The sequence below is a fragment of the Lepidochelys olivacea genome, assembly GCF_965140295.1.
Source record: "Lepidochelys olivacea isolate rLepOli2 genome assembly, chromosome: 16".
NCBI lineage: Eukaryota > Metazoa > Chordata > Testudines > Cheloniidae > Lepidochelys > Lepidochelys olivacea.
Genome location: NC_140426.1, coordinates 17,270,014 through 17,283,706, shown reverse-complemented (window position 1 = coordinate 17,283,706; position 13,693 = coordinate 17,270,014). Strand labels below are relative to the sequence as shown.

Below are 13,693 nucleotides of genomic sequence, written 5' to 3'. Positions count from 1 at the left end.
GAGGTCTGTTGTATCTACACTAGGGCTTTCGCCAGCATAACTGTGTCAGTGGGAAGAAAAAAAAAAAAGTCACAGCCCTAACCAACATTGCTGTAACTATCTAGTATAGCCCTGCCGTGAGACACAGGCCAAGCGCAGTGCCGGGGTCACGGCTTTGCCAGGTGGAGGCTGGACAAGCTGGCGGGACATGGCATCACCTGCGCCAGGGCCACCCCGTTTCCTCCCCCCAGCGGTGTTGCCGTGCACCACATACCCGCCGGGTTGCAGTTGCATGGCTGGCAGGCCGTCTGCCCACCCCACCGGTAGTAGTTCTGCCGGCAGCGCTCGCAGTGCGGCCCGTCGGTGTTATCCTGGCAGTTCAGGCAATGGCCACCATGTCCCGTGCTCCGGTACAGCTCCCGGTCGTAGAAGCACTCCACCGATCGGCCGCTGCAGTTGCACGCTGTGCCGGAGGGAGTGGGGGGCAGGTAAGAGCGAGAATGTCACAGGGGCCAAAACAGACATGGAGATGGAGGGGCTTGGGTCTGACTTGCCACTGGGGGGTGGGGAGGGACTGAGCTGAGACAAACCCATGGCACTTGGGACCTCCGCTGGGTTCCAGCCCAGGTCCCCTGGAGTGAACGGATGATGTGTTACCTCACTGGACGGCTATTATTATTATTCTGTATTGTTTGTAATCTGGGAGAACCAGGAGCCCCCGTCATGGGTCAGGACCCCTTTGTGCTAGGGGTTAAGCACAGCACAAAGGTAACCCCTGTGCCAAGAGCCTATAATGGAAATGCAGCCCCCTTTCCTGCTTCTGGGGTGCAGTCAGGGAATTCCCCGTGCAAGGCCACGCGCATCTGTGCTAGTCCTCAGAGTTCCCACAGTTTCTCCGTCAGCGTCCAGATGCTAAATGCACTGACAATCGTCCGTGTGTCTGTCTCTGACTGTAGGTAGCGCTCTTGCCTCTGAGTCGACCTTGTTATTTGCTGAGCACCCCCGGGGGCTAAGAGCACTGCTACATACAGGTGATCAGACCCGTGCCCCATGACGCTTATAGTCTTAATTGGATGGAAAACCCAAAATATATGCCTGCCCTCAGAGAAGGGCTGATGTAACAGATGGGTGACCCCCTGGGTGCAGCATGGGCATCTCTTTCCACAGTGGCTGGAGCTGTCCTGCAAGAGGAAGGAGCTGTTCTCTTGCTGTGCCAGGGTGCAGGAGAGGGCACTGCCCTGGGTCAGAACCAGGACCCTAAGCTGACTTCCCCCAGCATCTGACGTTAGCAGCTTTTGGCCACTGCCCACCAGGGCTGGATTCGAACTGGCAACCTACAGGAACAAGGCTCCCGGGACCCCGAGAAAAAATGATTTTCTGAATGGCAGAGTCAGCCTGCTGAGTGAGGAGTGGGGCCAGTCAGCTTCCTGAGAGCGCCTGCAGGGCCCTAAGACCTGGTACTCACGGAGACACTCGTTGGCGGACTGAGCAGTTCCTCGCGCCCATGGCCGGTCCTGGTAGAAAGCCTGGCATTGCTCGCAGTCCACCCCGGTGGTGTTGTGCTGGCAGAGGCAAACCAGCTGGCCCATTTCATTGGGGGCACACTCGCTGGCATGGCCATTGCACTTACACCTGCAAGGGAGCCAAGGGGCTGTCACTGTCAGGGTTCGGCTGAGCCTTGGGAGCGTTAATTAGAATGAACATTGTGCTCAGCAGAGCCATTCCCTCCGTAGGCATGCCCAGCTTCCATGGACTGCAGGGAATCCACTGACTCCAATGACGGGCTCACCCCTGGATTCGGTCCAGTTTGTGGTGGTGCCAGGGTGTTATTTCAAGGAGGTGAAGCTACTCTAGGGCAGCGGTTCCAGACTGCTGTACCCCTTTCAGGAGTCTGATTGTCTTGCATACCCCAAGTTTTACCTCACTTAAAAACTTGGACCATGGTAAGTGGACTGGGTTAGGTGGCACATAAGGACATCCAGCTGAACCAAGCTTAGCTCAGCCCCCCATGGCTCAGCCGGGGCAGCTGCCTACAGCATACAAGGGCACTGGTTCTAGCCCAGCTAGCAGAAGACAGGCTGAACTGGCAGGTCAAGTGCACTGTAGTGTCTAGCCAGCAGCTGGTGAGTGCACAGGGATGTGCCTGAGGGGTGGGCTGCTGGGCTGGTTTCAGGGCCCCCAGGAGAGCATCGGGGTATGGACAGAACAGACGTCACCCAAACAGGAGGAGGAGGGAAAGCAGCACAGGCTGGGCCCATTTCAAGGCCACCCATCCCTCTCCCGCAGGCGCTCCCCAGCAGCACCAGCTGCGAGGTCATTGAGACTGAGGGTGGCCTGATCAGACGCTAATGAGTTCCAGCTGTTTGGGACTGGAGTGTCAGATGAAGTTGCTGTGTGCTCCTCTCCCAGCGTCTCTACTCTGGAGCGTGGGGAGCAGCTCTCACTTGGCCATTGAGATGTTGACCCTGGGGATCCGATGGGAGCAGGGAGATACTGACAGTACAGCCTCGTTCCGGGCACCCGAGGGGGAAGAGCATGGAGGGCGGGAGGTGCCCTCCATGGGAGTGCTCATCTGCAGTACGCTCACTCGCAGGTACTGCAGGCCTGGCCCAGTTTGTCCTCCAGAAGCAGAGAACTCCACCAGGCTTTAGCAGGAGAAACCTGGGCCGGCAATGGCGGATCAAAAAAGAGGAAGGACTCAGCTAAACCCTGCAGCAGTTCCAACTTTGTCCTCTCCTTCCTGTCAAGCCCAGCGACTCCAGGCCTGAGCGCCCAGGGCCAGCTGTCATACAAGCCAAGCAAGCTGCCCCTTGCCATACGGCCCACCCTGCTTAGAATGCACTGGGTTTGAACAGGCCAGGGTTTAACCCTTTGGACACTGAAGAGGAGGATATTGGTGTCCTGGGCCTTCTCCCTCAGTTCCACAGGAGCTCAGCCTCCACACTCTGCAGTCACCCACAGGCCTTTGCACCCCACCCATCTGATCTTGGCCACTGGCTGCTCTTCCCTGCACAGAGCCCTGCACCAGTTCCTCCCCACCCATGGCCTGACCCACTAGGGAGACCTGTCTCGGCTGGTCTGAGGGAGCAACTGGGAACCAGCAGGGGGCAACTGAAGGAAAAGGAGAGAAAAGTGGGGGCTCTCCCGAGCATCCTGCCTGCTAACAGCTGGAGACTCCTCCTCTCACAGACCAGCCTCCCTCCCTGGCTCCAGCCTGCTAAGCCTCACCCATGCCCCAAAGCTCACAGACAGTCTGGACCCCAGGAGCCGAGGGCACTGCGCACCGAAAGGGCAGTCTCCCACAACCACAAGCCCTGTGCGCCGGCAGGAAGAAAGCTGGCCCTGCTCCAGGGCAGGCGGGAGCCGGAAGGCTCTGCTAGCGCTGCTGTTGTGTTTGGGTGAGTTGTGTGTTATGGCTGGTTTGCTAATCCCCGAACAGGGCTTTGTTTGGAGCTCCCTCTGCGAAGGCGTAGCATGGGAGCCGAGGGTTCATTTCTCCCACAATAGTTTTGACCGGCAACCCGCACCGCAGCTCTATGTCCAACTGCTTGGGCCGTGTAAATGCTCTACGTATTGAATACAAACTGTGCACCATATGCAAGCAGGACAAAGCCTGTTCCACACATGAGCAGGTTTCCACAGCCTGTTCCCCTGCCAGGTCCTGTTTGCTGGAGATCCATCTCCCTTGACTCCCTGCCTGCTGCCTCCTGAAGGTTCCTTTTCCATCTGATAACGAGAACATCCATAAAGCCCCAGCACCTGGGAGCTGAAGCTGGGAACTTTGGGCAGAGAAAGAGTGACACACTTTCTAAGTCCACTGAGATGCATGGGCCTGGGAGAGCTTTCTGGAGGGACTGAGAGGGAAGATGGCAAGTATAATCCTAGAAACATATGCCTGGAAAGGACCTCGATAGGTCATCTAGTTCAGTCCCTTGCAGAGGCAGGATTAAGTATTATTTAGATCATCCCTGACAGGCGTTTGTCTAACTTGTTCTTAAAAGCCTCCAGCGGTGGAGATTTCACAACCTTCTGAGGCAATTTGTTCCAGTGCTTAATTACCCTGACAGTTAGGAAGTTTTTCCTGTTTCTAACCTAAATCTCCCTTGCTGCAATTTAAGCCCATTTCTTCTTGTCCAGTCCTCAGCAGATAAGGAGAACAATTTATTATCCCCTTTATGTACTTGAAGACTTGTGTCCCCTCAGTCTTCTCTTCTCCAAACTAAACAAACCTAATTTTTTTCCCCAATCTTTCCTCATAGGTCAGGTTTTGTAGACCTTTTAATCATTTTTGTTGCTCTCCTCTGGACTGTCTCCAATTTGTCCACATCTTTCCTGAGGCGCCTTGCCCAGAACTGGACACAGAACTCCAGCTGAGGCCTTATCAGGGCAGAGTAGAGCAGAAAAATGACTTCTTGCATCATGCTTGCTACATTCCTGCTAATTCAGCCCAGAACGATGTTCGCTTTTTTTGAAACAGTATTACACTGTTGTCTCCTTTTTAGATTGTGAGCCACTATAACCCCCATGTGCAAAATAGGGACTGCGCTGCTTAAACAGGGGGGAACTGGAGTGTAAGTGCCTCTCATCTGTGGCTCTCAAAAGGCTTTAAGCCTCACATCCTCCCTTTGTACCATCATCTCCATTTTACAAATGGGAAAACTGAGGAACAAGGAGATTAAATGGCTTGTCCCAATCACACAGTCTCAGAGCTGGGGGCAGAACCCAGGAGTCCTGACTCCCCGTCCTATCCCTTTACCACAAGAACATCCTTCCTTCCACTTCTTCTCCCCATGCCCCACCCACGCCTTACCTGCCGCCAACCGAGAAGTCGGAGATGGCGTAATAGTAGGACTGCAGCACCTTGGGATCCTTGAAGATGTCGTCCCCGAATGTGTTGAGCCGGTTCAAGGAGATGAGCAGGTCAGTGCCGGTCACCCACTCCTGAGGAGTTCAGGCCACAAGAGAGCAGCTGGTGAGTGGCCCAAGCGAACACATCACCCTGGGGGGGGGTGCGGGGGAGGGTCAGCAGCCCCTTTACAAGAGGGAGCAGAGGAGGCAGCAGAACCACCACACCACCTTGAGGAACCACCATGTGTATAGCACTACGTCCTCTCCTTAATTCATCGAACCCTCATGCTGCTTAGACACGCACATGCACATGCCAGAAATCGTGCAGTCCAGGTGTGGCATGAACTTGTCTTCTCTCCATCTGCACCATGTCCTCCCATGCCGAGGGAGGCCCTGAAACGTTCTCCCCATTTGGCTGGCAGCGGAGAGGGGCCCCAAGACCTGACACTGGATCCCAGTTTCAAAATAGCCAATGTTTTGGGAAGTTTGGGTCTGGGCTTGATTGGACCCATTGAGATGGAAGATGCTCAGATCCCACAGTGATAGGTGACCTAATGAATGATGGATGGATGAGATAAAATTTAGGATCCAAAGTCTTCAAAATGCAAGTGTGTTTGGACCTGGGATTTTGGTCCAGGTCCATTTTGGGTCACAGCTGGTAATGGCTAGCTTTTGAGTGATTTACGGAAAACAACTTTCCTCCTTGCTTCTGGGAGAATGAGTATGATAAGGACATTGCTCTGTGTCTTCCCAGGGCACGCAAGCAGCAGGCACCAGCGGGGTCACTCTGAAGAGAGAACTTTTTTGCTTCTCTACTTCTCCCCCATCCCCACCCCTTCATCAGAGACCTCCGTTCTCTGCACAGAGCTGGAGCGGAAGATCTGACATTTGTGAAAGTCCTCTCTCCGAGGGTTCCGGTCAGGAGGAGATTCACTGAAGGAGCTGCCACAAAGTCAGATGATATAAAGCCAGAGACTGGAATGTTAACATTGCATGGAAGAACTGACGGGAGCTGAAGGGGACGTTCTGCTGCTAGTGTATAGGATGTATCCTCTCCACTAAGCCCCCTGAATATGTACTTTCCACCACCTTCAAGTCCCTTTGAGAGCACAGTGTGGTCCAACCTTAGGCCTGGTACCTGGACACAACCCTAGTTCCCAATATTGGTAGCAAAATGAGGGAGAACCTTAGACTATGAAGTTGAACGAAGACTAAATGTTCTGAGTCCCAGGATATGTCTACATTGGAATTGGTAATTTCCAGTTGAGTAGACATACCCACTCTAGCTCTGGTTGAGCTAGTGCACTAAAAACAGAAGTGTAGCCATGGCGACTGAAGGGCTAGCCATTGGAGTATGTGCCTAGGCTCTCGGACAGCATCGTACTCAGGGCAGTTGGCCCATCCTGCCGCACGTCCACCGCAGCCGTGCTGCTATTTTTAGTACACTAGGTCAGGCATAGCTAGAGCGGGTATGCCTACTCGCGCTGGAAATTACACCTTCCAGTTCCAGTGCAGACCTCCCAATGGTGTTGGGAATGGGGTTAGCCAGCAAGAGTCTGGAAGAACTGGATTAAGGCCAGCCTAGCACGATCCATTCCACTAGGGTGCTGGAGGTTATTCACCAAGGGCTTGGTGGATCAGAGTTTGGGCCAGCTGAACACGGTCCATCAGACCCCTATAAATCCAGCTCAGAAACATATTGCACATCTGTACATTCACACACACATACACTCACATCGGAGCAGAATGGAGTTAAGAGCGGAATCTCCCTTTATCTGAACAGATCTTTCTAATGTGCCTACCCATATGGTACCTGAACACTAACAATATCGCAGATCTCCAAACACGGTTCCCAATGCCAGCTCCCCTGAGCCACCTGGTCTGCTGGACACACATGGCTGCCTCCAACCCTGAGCCCAGTACCTGTAGCACATGGCTCTTGTCAAAGCTGTAGGCGCTGGGCCGGCCCTCCAGGGTGGAGAAGGCCACATTCCCTCCACTCAGCGGGGAGATGTCGCTGAACTCCTCAGTGCAGAAGGCCACTTGCTCATCCTCACCAGGCCGCAGGTACTGCCGCTCTTGCTTCCTGTAGGTCTTCCCACAGGAGGCGCTGTAGTACTGGTACGGGATCCAGGGCCCGTCCACATGGCTGCGTTTGTAAATAGCAAAGCTCTCTGGCCGGCTTGTGTGAAACTTCAGCCGCACATAGGTGATTTCATAGGACTTCCCTGAAGAAGGAGGAGAAGAGAAGGCAACGTGGTTAGGTGCCAAGAGCTCATCCACAGTCTGTACATCTCTCTTTGGGTACCACCAATTTCAGGAGCTACAAATGCTTGTCAAAATCTGCTGACATAGGTCATTCATGTCATGGGGTAACTGACTTATTGCCCATGCTAACCCCATATGTTGTGCCACGAGGAACCTGTGACAGCTGCTTCTAAATGAGGAGGTGTAACATTGTCCCCGTGTTACAGCTGGGGAAGCTGAGGTTCAAGAGAGCTGATGAAGTGATTTTTCCAAGGGAAAGGAATTACTGAAGTGGTTGGGGATAAAACCTAGGAATCCTGAGGCCCAGCCCTGTGCTCTAGGTGTTCTGTGAATACACAGAGGACTTCAGGACTGTCATTCTGACACTCTTCTTACCAGCACAAAATTCACACCCACATTTTAAATGCTAGAAAAGGGAATGTTTTACAGAGATGCTACCCCAGAGGAATGAGCCATCAGAACAGGTCCGTCCCCAGTTGATGGGGCAGGGATGACCAGATGTTTCCTCTCCTGGACATGCCCCACGTCAACACCAGGCAGGAAATTCTTGCTCACACGGATGCCAGTCGCACCTTGGATTCCCCTGGACAACACCAGCTCAGAGCGACCCAGCCTGCCCAGTGTCCCTGATAGCTCCTGCTTTTGCTGTTTCAAGCAACCTGTTTATTTTCTCTCTGTCTGTTTCTCTTGACACACAGAGAGATGCGTCAGCCCAAAGACAGCTTTGCAGCTGCTCTTCCAGTGCTGGTCCATGCCAATGATGGGAAGGAAGATGCTGGATATTAAAAAGCAGCCAATCCATCCAGGTCAAAAGATCAGAGCTGGGACCCAGACCAGACACTCAGCTTCTCAGGTGCCAGCCGAAATCCAGCCTAGCTTGAGGTCGTTGCCACCTAATAGCTGCTTGGTGATCTCTGCAAAATGGGTTTGCTGGGTCTCAAGCCAGATTCCAGCAGACAAGTATCCTGCGCACACACAAAAAGGCTCAATTCTGAGCTCACTCACACCCATGAGACTCAGGAATGAACTTCACTGAAGTCAATGAGCCAGCTCCTCAGATGGTGAAGTCAACAGAGCTACGCTGATTTACAGCAGCTGAAGAGCTTGTCCAATGGAGCTAGACTGCTGTAAAATCAACGTAAGGGAGAGGAGAATCAGGCCCACCATCACCAACTGGCCTCCTTCAGGGCAGCATTAGGAAAGGAGCTGAAGGACTCGGTGGACCATGGAGACTCAGCTCCCTTGTTGGCCTTTTGAGTGAACGTTGACACCACCCGCTGAAAGAGCAGCGTGCGGAGGAGGCTGCAGCGAGGATAAACAGAGGGGGTCCAGTCCCCGAGGGCAGTCAATCCACCACTACAATTGCTTATTGAAAACATTAGTGAGAAAAAATAATACAAATATCAAACTGCTTAATTGCCAGAGACAAAGGACTGGGTTCAACTCCGAGAGCTGGTTCTTCCATAATTATACTACTATTGATAGTACAAAACAATCCGCTACAAGGTTTGGGCTTTGTTGGAAAAGATAATGAGTCCAGAATGTTAGACGGGTTATTTGGGGACTAAGAAAAACCAGCCTTTAATTGGACCCATATGAATTATGTCGGCTATGGGCTGTGACTTTGTAAGAATGCTGTCAGGGAGCGGAGATAACTCAGGCTACCGCCGGGCTGTGGGGGGAAGAATCTGCCATGGATCAGCAGTGCCCAGATTCTCTCTTGTCATCACAGAAACCTGACTACTGTTTGCAGTTCTGTCTTCGGGAGAGATTTGCTGATAACCTTGCAAGAAGGCAGCAAGCGTTAGGGGACGTTGACAGCAACTGCTCCCCCTTGGAGACAACTCCTTTTACAGGATGACTCTTGAAAGGCGCTGAGTGCTGAATATCCACTGAGTTCAGTGGGAGCGGAGGCTGAGCACCTCTGAGGATCGGGCCCAGCGTGGCTGTTGTACCCATACTCTCTCTTCTCTTTCTTTTCCAACTCTGCTGTTCCTCTCTGGTTGCCTTCCACCCTCTGGGAGCTTTCTAAATTAATCCTAGTGGAGGCTTTATCTGCAGCTGGGTTCTGTGCTCACTGACCTGCTTCCAACTCATCGCTCTTGCAAGAAATAATGCATTTCTAATGTCTTTTGTGAGAGTTCCTTTGGTTTCATAGAATCATAGAATATCAGGGTTGGAAGGGACCCCAGGAGGCCATCCAGTCCAACCCCCTGCTCAAAGCAGGACCAATCCCCAATTAAATCATCCCAGCCAGGGCTTTGTCAAGCCGGACCTTAAAAACTTCTAAGGAAGGAGATTCTACCACCTCCCTAGGTAACGCATTCCAGTGTTTCACCACCCTCCTAGTGAAAAAGTTTTTCCTAATATCCAACCTAAACCTCCCCCACTGCAACTTGAGACCATTACTCCTTGTTCTGTCCTCTTCTACCACCGAGAATAGTCTAGAACCATCCTCTCTGGAACCACCTCTCAGGTAGTTGAAAGCAGCTATCAAATCCCCTCTCATTCTTCTCTTCTGCAGACTAAACAATCCCAGTTCCCTCAGACTCTCCTCGTAAGTCATGTGTTCCAGACCCCTAATAATTTTTGTTGTCCTTCGCTGGACTCTCTCCAATTTATCCACATCCTTCTTGTAGTGTGGGGCCCAAAACTGGACACAGTACTCCAGATGAGGCCTCACCAATGTCGAATAGAGGGGAACGATCACGTCCCTCGATCTGCTGGCAATGCCCCTACATATACATCCCAAAATGCCATTGGCCTTCTTGGCAACAAGGACACACTGCTGACTCATATCCAGCTTCTCGTCCACTGTCACCCCTAGGTCCTTTTCCGCAGAACTGCTGCCTAGCCATTCGGTCCCTAGTCTGTAGCTGTGCATTGGGTTCTTCCGTCCTAAGTGCAGGACCCTGCACTTATCCTTATTGAACCTCATCAGATTTCTTTGGGCCCAATCCTCCAATTTGTCTAGGTCCCTCTGTATCCTATCCCTGCCCTCCAGCGTATCTACCACTCCTCCCAGTTTAGTATCATCCGCAAATTTGCTGAGAGTGCAAACCACACCAGATCCTCCAGATCATTTATGAAGATATTGAACAAAACCGGCCCCAGGACCGACCCCATGGGGCACTCCACTTGACACTGGCTGCCAACTAGACATGGAGCCACTGATCACTACCCGTTGAGCCTGACAATCTAGCCAACTTTCTACCCACCTTATAGTGCATTCATCCAGCCCATACTTCTTTAACTTGGTGGGTCTCAGTCTAGTTCCCAGGGAGGCAGAACACAAACCACCATGACAACTGGCTCTGACTTGTGTTCTCTGCAGAGGCTCAGAATTGGCTGGGGTGGGGCGGGTGACCTCTCACCCCAAGTAGTGGTTCCCTCCAGGTCCAGATTGAGGCCACGGTGGATAAAATTGGATGATGAAAAATAATAATCTTCAGATTTTTTTGGTTAATTTAAATACAGTTTTGTTTTAAAAAATAAACCTATTTAAATTTGAAATTATGATAACCTATGTTATGGGGTAAACTTACTATGATCGATTAAGATAATGTAAATTAAACTTCAGAAATTAATATTAGGCAGTACATGTTTGCTGACAAAGTTTTAGGCAAAAGTCAAAGCACTGAGCTGGTGGAAGTCACTGGCTCAGCACCTGGAACCACCATTCGTTGAAGTACAAAACCAGCTTTTGACAGCATTGGCCTCTTCTGCAGATGCAGTGAGAATATATTCTTCATTTCAGTTTATTCAACTTGTTCAGTTCAATGACTAATTCATTCAAAGTCAAGAAACCCGGTGGGAGTTGAAACATTAGAAAAAATTGTTTTCCTCTCCCAATTTATGGATGAAAGTGAGGTGTGAGGGGATGAGATCTACTAGTTCTAAAATCTTGAAGGACATGGTGATCAGAAAGAATCATCTTAATTCACTAACTACAGATAACACTTCCTTTGTTTAATAAGTCAGTCAGTTTTAAATGCAAAAGATGGTTTGATTAACTTTTTTTCTTGTGTATCCAGCACATTTAAGGTTTAATTTAACTAATTCTAAAAAATTTAAATGTTTTTGTGCATTAATTTCATTTCATTTTCCCTCCAAACAGCTTGATGCAAATCATGAGTAAAAGAAATAATTCCCATCTAGTAAATAAGAAATGTATCAATCACCATTTCTAACAATAAAAAAAGTAAAAATTACAAATCTGAATACATGTATGTTAAGCTATATAATTGCTTAAAGAAATACGTATAGATACAGTGTATTGTTCTGGTTAGCAAAAAAAGCAGCACCAAATTTAGGCTAAAGCTATATTTAGTTGCAAATCAACATGATTCAGTGGTTACCAACCAATGAGAATCAAGTCTTCTTTAGGAAAAAAAAAACAACTAAGTACAAGTGCAAATCAAGACTAAAAATTGATTATTTAAATCAAGGTTAACTCCATGCTGTTTAAATCATGATTAAAATTGGTGATTTAAATCAATCCATCCTGGCAGAGGCACACTGGACGGGCAGCGTTGTTGAAGCTTGCCTTGATGATGCCCATGTCCTGCCTGTCCTGGGAAAGACTCACACCCTGGTCTCATGTAGGACTCCTGAAGGTCTTTGGGGTGGAATTCCAGACACCCTGGGTGGGTTTATTCCCAGACAGGAAATTCCTTGGGGGCGTTTACCAAAATGGCAGGAGGTCACAGCTGTCAATGCGCAAAACAATTTCCTCTAGGAGGGGAGCTGGTCTCTGCACTGTGTCAATAAACAACCATTGAATGACCCTCACAGAATCAGCTTGGATTCCAGCTAAGTAGCAGACGGTGGGAGCAGCGGGAATCGGAGATCCCAGGTTCAATCTCCAGGCTATCAGATTAATAAAAGACTGCACATCAGAGAAGGTTTTGGAGTTTGCTCTTGGCCCAAGACACTAGGATAAAATTAATGGGCCAAACTGTGTTCTTGTGAGAATCTGGATAATTCATTTGACTACAGACGTGGCTAACACCAACAAAAATTCTGGCACATAAGGATTTTCCGTTAGTAGCCCAGCAGGGGCGGAGGGGAGGGGAGGGGAGGAGTAAAAGAACCGACAAGCAGCAAACTGTGCATAGAGGAAGAAAATGAGCACTGCACGTTGCACGATCTGGCGGGTAGAGGAGGAGAATGGGAAACAGGACTCCTGGTGCTATTCCCAGCTCTGCTGCTTACTCTTTGGGCCTCAGTTTGCTTATCTGTAAAATGAGAAAGATCCACCGGGCTGGGAGGCTAAACTGTTTAAGTCAGTAAAACTATTTGAGGTCTCTGGATGAAAAGGACTATAGATGGGCTGAGTATATATGTAAATGTCACATCCACCTACACTCTCAGCTGTACCCTCAGATGGAGAAACCACGCATTAGTCCTCAATGACATGAACAGTTGCTACACAAGGATCCATCCCTTAAGAGTCAAACTGGCTCCTCCTTCCCCCTCTTAGGCACAGAGAGATGTTTCATAGATTATAAGGAGGGTGTTATAAAGCAGCTACTGAAGCAGGACATTTTTAAAATCAGCAGGTCCTGTTAACTTGCATCCAGAAGTTTTAAAAGAGCTGGCCGAGTAGCACTCTGGCCCATTAATGTTGATTTTCAATAATTCTTGGAACACTAGCGAAGTTCCAGGGGATTAACACAAAGCTGCTGTTGTGTCAATATTTAAAAGGGTAAACAGGATGAGCCAGTCAAAAAACAGATGATACAGGACTCAGTTAATAAAGAATTAAGGGAGGGTAATATAAATAATGCTAATTACCATGGGTTTATGGAAAAACAGATCTCAAACTAATTCATCATCTTTTCTGATGAGATTACAAGTTTGGTTGATACAGGTAATAACAGCAATGTAATATACTTAGATTTCTGTAAGGCATTTGACTTGGTACAACACAACATTTTGATTAAGAATCTAAAACAATACAAAAACATGGCACAATTAAATGGATTCAAAACTGGCTAAGTGATAGGTTACAAAATATAAATGTAAACAGGGAATCATCAGGTATGTTTCTAGTGGAGTCCTATGCTATTTAACAAGGTAATTTATCAATTACCTAGAAAACATAAAATAATTACTAATAAAGTTGGCAGGTAAAGATTGGGGGAGAGGTAAATAATGAAGCGGACTGGACACTGACACAGAGCAATCCAGATCCCTTGGAAAGCTGGGTGCAAGCAATTATGCGTATTAATAAGATCAAATGTAAAGTCATATCTAGGAACAAAGAATGTAGGTGATACTTACAGGATGGGGAATTCTATGTTGGGATGCAATGATTCTGAAAAGGATTTGAGGGGATAATCAGCTGAACATGTGCTTCCAGTTTGATGCTGTGGCCAAAGGGCTAATGTGATCCTTGGATGTTTCATCATGGGAGTATCGAGTAGGAGTACAGAGGTTATTTTACCTCTATGTGGCACTGGTGTGACCACTGTGGGACTACTGTGTCCAGTTCTGCTGTTGATAGTTCAAGAAGGATGTTGGGGAAAAAAAACTTGGAGAGAAGTCAGAGAAGAACCACAAGAATAATTAAGGGATTGGGAAACATGCCTTATAT

The 13,693-nt window shown here is 49.3% G+C and overlaps 1 protein-coding gene across 1 annotated transcript in view; it reads right to left on the bottom strand.

Annotated features, from left to right (window-relative positions):
• Positions 1–13,693, bottom strand: part of LAMC3 (laminin subunit gamma 3) — a 45,150-nt gene that overhangs the window by 28,280 nt on the left and 3,177 nt on the right. Inside the window, exons 2-5 of the mRNA XM_084650452.1 lie at positions 6,751–7,055; positions 4,790–4,920; positions 1,445–1,611; positions 254–442 (exon numbers count right to left, since the gene is read on the bottom strand). Coding sequence (XP_084506578.1) covers positions 254–442; positions 1,445–1,611; positions 4,790–4,920; positions 6,751–7,055 — 792 coding nt within the window. The remainder of the gene's footprint in view (positions 1–253; positions 443–1,444; positions 1,612–4,789; positions 4,921–6,750; positions 7,056–13,693) is intronic.